This window comes from Pavona decussata, unplaced genomic scaffold, assembly GCF_977016875.1.
Source record: "Pavona decussata unplaced genomic scaffold, jaPavDecu1.1 SCAFFOLD_107, whole genome shotgun sequence".
NCBI lineage: Eukaryota > Metazoa > Cnidaria > Anthozoa > Scleractinia > Agariciidae > Pavona > Pavona decussata.
This window is the reverse complement of record NW_028145521.1, coordinates 307,408-317,500: the sequence shown is the minus strand read 5'-3', so window position 1 is coordinate 317,500 and position 10,093 is coordinate 307,408. Positions and strand designations below refer to the sequence as shown.

The window sequence follows — 10,093 nt, the reverse complement described above, 5'->3', positions numbered from 1 at the left end:
GGACTGCCCATAGCACAGCCGTGGATCTGTTTGTATATGCAGTTATTATAAACAAAATAATTTGAAAGAGTGAAATCAAGCAGGGAAATGATATCATCTGTGCTGAGACTTGTTCTGGATCGTAGTGTATTGTCATTGTTTAATTTGCTCCGAATGTATTCACAGGCTTTGTTTACTGGGATAGCTGTGAAGAGCGACACAACATCAAATGAGACCATGACTTCATCATCAGAGAAAAAAACTCGTGAAACCAACCATGTCAGGGCTGCATTAGAAGCCAATGGTTACCCATCAGCTGTTATCTCTAACATTCTCAATAAGAAGCCACCCCCATCTACAGTTCCTTCACCAGAAGAATTGGTTTCTATGTTCTTCAAATGGGTTGATCCATCTAGTACGTACCAAGGTTTTGCATGCCTCCCCTACATTAGCGGCCTAACTGAGCCCCTCACGAGATTACTCCGCAAAAATGATATCCGTGTTGTCAACAAACCACTAAAAACCCTTCAACAAGAATTCCCGTCTCCAAAGTTCAGACAACCCTCGGATCTTCAGTGCAATGTTGTTTACAAAATTCCATGTAAAGACTGTTCTTGGAACTACATCGGTGAAACCGGAAGATGTTTCCAAACACGCAAAAAGGAACATAAACGGAATTTGAAGAATTTTTCTAGTGGATCTAACGTTGCCAACCATGCTTGGAAAAACAATCATTGCATCGATTTTGACAATGCTTGTGTTATCGACAAGGGCGATTACCGCGTTCGAAAAACATTAGAATCCTGGCACACAGCAAAAACTGTCGACGCGGACAATAACTCTAAGCCGTTACCTAGGCAATACTCCATTTTACTGTAATTAGCCCTCATTTCCATTTTTATCTTTTAGCTTTTATCACACTTCTTTTTATTCCCAAATTTTAGCACCCTTTTTGTATATATTTCCGTTTACGCGCTACATTTCTTAATTCGTTAAAGGCTATAGACTGATAGCCGAAAGCTTATGTTTTAAAATTTTTAACCAGAGAACGATTTTTACCTAATATGTCTTATCCTGGTTACAGTTCTATTTTTAAAAGATAAAAATGTTATTTTAACAAAGAAAGAACAGCTTGGAAACTGCGAAGATCAAACCTAAACTAATCATTGCATTTTTTATTACCATCAGCTCTGCTGAGAGCTTTCTGAAGCCCCAGGGGTCTGTTTATTTCCAGGTCAACAGAATAGGGGGCTTATTTCAAATCATAGGGTTTGAACAAAACTTACATAGTTTACCGCAAAGTTAACTGAAACATAGCTATAACAGGTTGCATGCCTCAAGATAAATTCACCATTGTCAGTAGAATGATACTTCTGCTTATGGATGGGCAAGTTTGCCTGTTGACAAAATGACTGATGTTTGACTGTCAACTGGTATGCCTAAGTTTGAAGTATTTCTTTACTGTTTTCTAACTTGGAAATGGCAAGGAGCCTAATAGAGGTGGAGGAGGGGGGTGTTACATATGACCTCCAGAAGGGGGCTTGATCACGAGGGAGGCTTAATAACAGCTTTTGCAGTATTTATGGCCACAACTGGTGGACCATAAAATAACATGTTCAGTTTTGAAACATGTTTTCTTTTGAAATCCACCATTCACAGTAGACAAGATGACCTTGAGACCCTGCTGACTCACAAACTCATTTGTTTTCTATTATTTCCCCTTCAAACTTATCATCTTTCTGAGCAGTGCAGTAATAGTATCCATTGGAGTTTCATTAAAATTGTTTTTTGGAGTAGTTGCATCACCTGCCAGGGAAAAGTGAGTGGTCAAAACCTTTGAAGGCTGCTTGTTCTACATGTACAAACTAAAATAACCTCAAACTCCAGCAAAAAGGCTTGTAGAAGGCACAAATTTTTAAATTCTATCAAGTAACAAAAACATTGTTAGTAGAGAGAAAAGAATCAGAACCTTGAAAGCAATGGAAGAACTTTAAAATAATGTGTAAGAAACGAGCAGGAGTGTTTTATCAGGTTTAAAACCATGATGAGCAGCTGAGTGGTTTTAGACCCAATAAAACACTTGCTGTCAGTTTTTTGAACGGCTTCAAAAACATTCCTGAAAAAGCAGTTCATAACAATATTATGCTTATATACTTTTGCGAACATTGGAAATAACCATACGAGTAAAACACCGCATACTGATGAGGAGTGTTTTATCAGCTGATAAAACACTGGATACTAATAAGGAGGAGGTTTATCAATATAAAGTCACTGCACATGATGTATTATCAACCATTTGATAGGTCAATAGCCTTATGAATTATTAATGAGTTTTTGAATTTGTCTATAGCAGTGTTCTTACCTCAAATTTCTATTTCCCGAGTCACCTTTTGGTACAATTTTATGACAAAAAAAATTTGCTAGATATAAAATTGTTGTCACTAATATCAAAGGGATTATTTTTCACTTGGTGACATCTGTTAATATTACTATAGGGGATGAAGCCATTGTCCACTGCCATCATTTTTATTTTTGTTGTATCAACTGTATCAACTTTTGCTAAAAGTAGCCCCTTGGCCCACAGTCCATCTCTCAGCCCGGGGTCCTTGGCCTAGTCCATGGCCCAGTGGGCTATGTTTTATTGTCCAAACATTTTTGACTAGCGATGGATTATTGTACATGTCAAACATGGACGAAGGTGATGTTGATTCACCTGGGCTGTGGTGTGGGTTGGGCTGCTGGGTTACGGGCCAAAAAGTGGGCTGTGCCATATGCATACGCCGAGAGACAAGTGGACTGTAGGGATTACCAACAAAATCAACACTGAGTATATTTGTGGAAATAGTTTCATTCAAATGTCTAGATTGGAAATTTATAAATTAAAGAAACTGCTCAGCCCTACACCACTGGAATATTTAACAATAAATTGGTAACCTTCATGTGCAATGAATTTTTCTGCCATTATTTTCTACTGCATGCTACCGGTAAGTATTGCATGCTCAGTGGAGATTATTGTGATATGTTTGTCAATGTGATGTTATCAGATACCTTTCACAAGTGGTCACTTCTTTAATTCTCCATGTTTGTTCTCAAGTGTACAGCTATTGGTTTTTGGTCCCTCTCCTAACTCGATCATCTTCATCAACGTACTTAAAATATCAGGTTTCCTCCATGAAACTGCTCGAATCCTTAAACTACACCCATCCAAGACATGATCTTTAAGTCGCAAAACATGCTGCAAACTTGCTTGTGATTTGAACACAACATAAGTTTTTCCAGTTGGACGGATTGCTGTTTTGTTTATATGTTGTATTTGTCCAAATGCTTCAAAATATGATCTCACTTTGTCAGGGTCAGTGTTTGGCTGGAATCCTTCAACAAAGAGCTTACGGTCTCCATTTTTGATGGGATAAGACAAGGCAGATTTTTGAACCACAGTCATCTTGCCACAAATTGTATGGATCAAATGTTTTGATGCTTGTTCTGTGGCAGAAGGAGATTGAAATTTCACAAAAGCATATGTTGTGTGAGGACGAGCAAGTGCTTGGCAAATCAAGTCTATTTTATCCAAGGCACCAAACTGTTCAAAGTAATCTCTCAAATTAACAACGGTTATATCATGAGGCAATGAGCGAACAATTATCTCCGTGGGATTCCTCACAGCACTTGATTTAGATGTCGATAAGGAAACATTCAAGATACTCTGACCAATGATGTGTTCTTGAGGCAATACTGCCTTCTTTGCTTCATCCAGGTTTGAAAATTCTATAAAGCAATAGGTTTTTCTTTCTAAAGTATCAGGATCTATGATGATAAAGTCAACACTGGTGACAGTTCCAAACTTTGAGAAATAGTTGACAAGGTCTTCTTCTAACATACTTTGTGGAACGTCGTCTACTTTGATCTTACAAGACTTTCCTTTCCAATTTCCTTTCTTGACGTTTGGTAAGGCTGTTAACCATTGCCCTTCGAAGAAGTGCTTTTCCTTTAAAGCTTTGTTGGCACTCTCAACACTTCTAAACGATACGAATAACATATCTTGCTTAACGCGCCACACATTTTCCACTTGTCCAAACGAAGAAAAATACTCCTGTAGTTTTTCTTTTACATTTGGCATTTTCCCTGGCACTACTCGGACAAATATGATTCTTTCGTCCAGTAAATCGCGTTTGCTTTCGTCTGGAAACAGAGTTGAGTGGAATCTGTTAATACATCTCGATTCGCGTCCCGGTCGGCTAACCTTTTCCTGACGAAGAGAAATGGCCGATGTCCATAAAACACTCCTTGATGGTGACCGATAAGTCACTGTGGTGGGATTTCTGATACTTTTAAGTATTCTATGAAGCACCGAAAAACGAAAACTGGCCTTAAAAACCATTTCTTTCAACCAGTTTCAACGTACGTGTTACATGTATTTACGATGGCGGATACAGAATTCAACCAGGCGTTCGAGGTGACAAACTTTATCTCCACCCTACCCTAGAGCCATTCAACATGCCTTGATTTCTTTTAGACTTAATTTTCTTCGGTTAAAAAAATACAAAAAGCGGTATTGAATTTAGAAAATTCCTAACAAAATATTCCTTTAGAGTCTTCAGAGCTTCACAATGCAATTTTACCTGGAATTCTTTTCGGATGAATTTTTCAACGTTCAGTACCTCCCCCAGCGTTGTGTGAGTTGGTCCCAGGACTTCAGCTTTGTGGAATCCAGCCCCAGGCGCACGATTGCAGCCACTGCGAGCTGTGGCAAAACACGACTTTGTTTATAATACAACCTAACTGTTGAAAAAGCTAAGGAGTTCAGAATGAAAAATGCTTACTTGCTTCTAATATATGTATTGAGAAGCCCACGAATCCCTTTCCTTTTAGTAAAAAGGTGACCCTTTCATAAATCTTCTTTAACAAATGATACCCCTTTCACTTTACTACCTACAGTAGAAACACTATTTCTGACTTGACTTGATTCAGTGGATCCATTCAAGATATTTTGCAAGGTCCTTTTAAATCAATAAATGGCAGTTTTCCCACCCTTTACTATACTTCAGCTGATGAAATCCCTACCGTTTTATATATCTTCAGCCTATTGTGAGAAGCCTTCCCGTATAGTACATCATTGTAGGGAGTTTCCCCCCCCCCCCCACCTCCCCTCCTGCTAGGCCATGAGTAGGAGCCTCTACCTGTAGGAATTCCTTGAGTCAAGCCTTTCCAAGGAGATTAACATTTAAAGAACCGGCAGGCTTCTCCTGCAAAATGGTATGATGTAGGACAATTAAATTGCTATTGCTTTTCTGCTCTTCTTTGATTGAACTGTAAGCATTCCACTCTATTTGGAAAGGGGTTGACTCCATACCCTGGGTGCCAGAGGCTTTTTTCGCACGGCTTCTGGTCCTGGCCAATGTCTTATCGCTGCACGTGGTGTCATCCTTTGGCCAGTGACAGGCCCAAAATTATTGATTCCGAGTCTGTGTGGCACGCAAGCAAGAGAAACCTCTAACACCAAAGTATTGACTCCAAGGCTCTGTACAAGAGATAAGGGTTCCTGGACAAGTGCTCATGACACTGTCTGTGTTTCCATTTGTAATCATTCATGATCTTGTCATTGTAGTCTCCTTTGCAGCTGCTGATTGGGCTCATCATGCATCACACTCCCTCCCCAAACAATGAGTGCAAATGATGGCTGCGAAGGAGACTATTGTCATTGGTGAGAGTGATAATTATTACTTTGGTTTTACAATGCTACATTGAAAACTGTACTATCTAGCCATACTACACAACAAAACATCTTAAAACAATATCAAATTTGTGTTTTAATATTTAACAATAACTTTTAAAACAAGTAATATTAAAATCCCTTTTTATTGTAAAAAAAAAAATCGTATACAGAAGGGAAGAATGAAGCAGGATTTCAATTCACTGTGAAAAAATCTTGAATTTCGAAATAAGGCCAAAAATGGCGGACATCGCAGCTGGAGGTGCGCAAGGCGCTGTGGGTGATTATGATCCTTTCAATAACAGGTTTGGTTTATTTATTTATTTCATGGTTTGATTGATTGTTGATTGATTGATTGATTGATTAATGTTATCAACTGACTTTGCCAAAGTATAAATATTTATAGAAACGATATATAATGTGATTTACAGATGAGAAGGGTCCTCTTACTAAAATACAAATAATAAATCTAATACAAGAAAAACAGTATATTAAATATATTGCAAAACTATAGCTATCTTAAATATATTACAAATCTATGACTAAGATAGTTTAATTAGAGGAACTAACCCTCAAAAATCATTAAATAATACAATAATATATAAAAAGAAATCGGATTGTTGCATTACGAATGGCCTTTTTGAATTCATAAAATGACTTAAGCTCCTTCACGGACTTATCCAAATTATTTCGCTGATTTGCGGCAAAATTTGTCGAGCCAGTGAGTTCCAAAGACCCCAGTTCCGATTTGAGAAAGCCTTACGAACATTATCCTTAGACCTGGTATTAAAATCATGATGTTCACTGTTAAAAACAATATCAAAAGAATGTGCCGTGAAACAAGTTGTTCAAGCACTTAAACATGAAGATGGCGCGATGCTCAGCACGTCTTCTTGAGAGCCGTTTCCATCTAAGGTTATCCAAGGCCTCAGTGGTCGATGCGGGAGGGGGTAAATCTAGAATTATACGTGCGGCTTTGCTTTGTAGTATTCAGTAGTTGTTCTTTTAAAGCTACGTTACCCGTATCTCCTCAAATGATATCAGCATAATCAAATATAGGTAAGATGTAACTATTAAATAACATTAGTGAAGCATGATTTAATACGTCTAAAAAGGCAAATCAATGTGATCTTGCCAAGTTAGATGCTTATTAATAACGACGCCCAAGTAAGTAAAAGAACTTACTTCTTCGATACTCTTATCGTCGGTCATAATTGAGATTGAAGTCAAATTCTTTAAGCGCTGGCTGCTACCCACGGATGATGAATTTGGATTTGCTAATGCTCAAAGTAAGCTGATTGGATATAACCCATTGACTAACTTTACTGACCTATAGGTCTGAACTGAGCTTTGATTCGATGCTATAAATAGATTTGGAAGAAATGAATAAGACAGTATCATCTGCATATAGTGTTCCAAACGGTCTGGTAAGTCATTAATGTACACGGTAAACAACAGAGGGCCCAGGCTTGAGCCTTGTGGTACCCCAATCGGTACAATGGCTTTGTCCGGTTGGCTGTTATTGTAGGCACTAACTTGACATCGGTTGGAAAGGTATGACTCAAACCATTTACGAGCTGTAGAATGATCCAAAACACTGGGACTTTTCAGCTTTGACAATAATAGAGAGTGGTTGACCGTAACAAATGCCTTAGAAAGGTTAATGAATACGGTGCAGCCGCTAGTGACCATTCCATTCATTGTCCATAGTTGCAAGGATTTTATCTGTGAACTGTGCAGGCGCAGTGACTATCTATGCCTTAAGTCGGAAACCGAAATGCTTATCGGAGAGCAGGCGAGGATCTGCTATTTGATATTTACTTCCATTTATTCATCCTTCACGGGTATATTACGGATTCACAATATGACTAGCTCCCAGTTGGCTTGATAGCTCAGTTGGTAGAGCACTGCACCGGCATCGCAGAGGTCATGCGTTCGAATCCCATTCAAGCCTGAATTTTTTTCAGGCTTTCTTTTCGCAACTGCTTAAGTTAAGTACTAACTGCGAGGATCTTTCTTCTATTAGATAGCCATACGGTTAAGTATGCACCGCCTTCTCCAAAATCTTACTCATTTTACGGTAGGCAGAACAGACATTGGTCTGTTATTGGATGGCTCTTGCTTATAACCCTTCTTAAAAAGTTGGGTCACTTTTGCCAATTTTTAAGGTAGATGGAAAACTTCCAGACTCAATGGAGAGGTTAAACAGCGACGTCAGAGTTGGGGCGACTACATCAACAAATCACAGCAGTTTTTTCTGTTGAGCATATTTCAACATTTGAATCAACTGGCTCTGAATACATCGATTAGTATATTTTAGGTTTAGTGTAGCTGTCAGAATCATCTTCCTCATCCGGTGTTTTAAGCATTCATTTAGAACGAAATAGAGTGGCAGAAGTAGCAGCGAGACCCACCCACCCCTCCCTCTTATTATTATTTTTTTTAGGTCTGCAGGACCGAGATAAAGAAAAAAGTATTTCGTTTCAAAAGCGCCTTCCCCCCTCCCCTAAAGATCTGGATTTCCCACTGTGTTACGTAAAAGAGTATAAGGTCTCTGTTTTCGCGATAAATTCCTTTATTTGGAAAATTTTCCTTCTCTGTTTACACATAGGAGGATGAACTCTTGCCTCCGAGCAGCCGAAGAGAAACAAGAAGGCTTCACACCTCGCCACGTTCACTTTAGAGGAAATTGTTTCGATAAAGGAGGCGGCTGTTACAAAAACTACAAAAGTTGGCAACAAAGTTCAGTTTGACAGCACTGAATGATGGGTTATTAAATCTATGGTAATCTTGGTGTTGGCCGATCTTACACCTAGCTACCTATCGCATCACACTCTTTGCTTTGTAGTTCCCGTGCAATCACTAGAGACTTTAAGCATCGACGACGGGAACGGCAACGGCGACGTGAGATTGTGAGGGAAAACCCAAATGTCACATTGCGCATGTCTGGCGGGAAATATCTAGACGTTCTGCTCCGGGGCCCGACGTGAGAAAGCTTCGTTTGGCGTTGCCCGAAAACGTGAGTAACATTTCACATATTTTACCTCCGTTTCGCCCCGAAGAAATGATATTTTTAATATTGCTTGGCACTTAAGGCAACCGTAGGAAAAGTACGTGTTGAGTTTTTGTTTTATTCTTTCCGAAACTATAATAACTTCATCAGTCGGCTGTTACAAAACAGAAAGCTAGTGAGACTAGTGACGATGCCTGCAAAATTAGAAATGACTTGCGAGTCTGACAGTAATTATCGATGTTTCTCTCTAACATCAGTGTAACATTACTTTTTCTTATTCAAAACAAGACACACTAGAACTTTTAATTTACATTTAAGCTGGAGAAAAATAACCAGTCTATGTTGCTCCAAAATAGCATCCAAACCTCAAACCACTGTGTCATATCGTGGGTTTCAGTTCAAATTTTTAGATGTAAAGATAACGAAATTCTCACGCGTGCTCACACTGCTAAAGCGTTTCTTGAAATCCCAGCCTTCGATGCAGAACATTTGAAGTAAATTATTGTTAATCTAGTTGCTATTTCTAGTTATATCGGTGATTTTTATTACGACCTAAAAATATATCAAATGGTCTGAATTGTTTACATCGGAAAACTGCAACTCCGACAAACACGTTAACAGCAGTGAAAATTCTTCATCGGTTATTTCATTATTAAAATCGATTTCTGACTTCTTTTAACGAAGACTCGATGGGTGCTTTCAATTCGACGAAAATTTTGAAAATTTCGGGTGGGAATCGAATGGAACAGCATCTTTTCCGGAAAAGATTTTCGAAAATGTAGGACAATCTTTTTGAACAGCTGTTCCCGAAAAGTGGAAACCGACCGAGAATAAGCCCGTTCCATTCGAGACCGAAATTTCCGAAAATTCAAATCGAAAAGTTTTGGTGAATGGAAAGCGCCCATCCTATTTAATCCTCTTCGAGGGAAGTTGTCGTCGTATTGCGCCTGCTTAACTGCTTCTAATTTCGCGACGCAACCGCGTCCTCTCCTCAGTCTTTCCTCGGTTTCTCCGTCGCCGTTGCCGTTCCCGTCGTCGATGCTTAAAGTCTCTAATAATTGCATTTCAGAGCACGTGTATACGTACTGAAGTTGCAATTTCCAATAAAACAGACTTTTAAAATACTTCAACTTAATGTAAGTTCAAATTAAGATTGTTTAATTTTGAATTTAATTTTTTTTTTGCGAAAATCAGGTTAAATCTATCCGAAGCACTTTATCTCTATTTAAGTGTATGCACATTAATTTATGGTGAAGAAATGTGGGCACACGCGCTATATCTGTGCAATTTGCTGGTGTGTCTACAGACAGCCCAAAATCCGTTTATAGATCACAGTGGAGGGCGCAGAACGGTAAAATAACGGTATGCAACGAAACGTATACACATTTTTA

The 10,093-nt window shown here is 38.7% G+C and overlaps 2 protein-coding genes and 1 pseudogene across 2 annotated transcripts in view; 1 reads left to right on the top strand and 2 right to left on the bottom strand.

The window, feature by feature from the left end:
• The window catches only part of LOC146470980 (uncharacterized), a 1,578-nt pseudogene extending 1,164 nt beyond the window's left edge, over positions 1-414 (bottom strand).
• Positions 1-1,849, top strand: part of LOC146470979 (uncharacterized) — a 6,334-nt gene extending 4,485 nt beyond the window's left edge. Inside the window, exon 2 of the mRNA XM_085121266.1 lies at positions 1,079-1,849. The gene's annotated coding sequence lies outside the window, so the exon portion shown is untranslated. The remainder of the gene's footprint in view (positions 1-1,078) is intronic.
• A 184-nt stretch (positions 1,850-2,033) lies between these two features.
• Positions 2,034-4,398, bottom strand: LOC146470978 (uncharacterized). Its single transcript, XM_085121264.1, has one exon. It carries the CDS (start codon positions 4,355-4,357, stop codon positions 3,041-3,043), a length of 1,317 nt encoding a protein of 438 aa, XP_084977390.1. The 5' UTR covers positions 4,358-4,398; the 3' UTR covers positions 2,034-3,040.
• Positions 4,399-10,093: the final 5,695 nt, after the last annotated feature.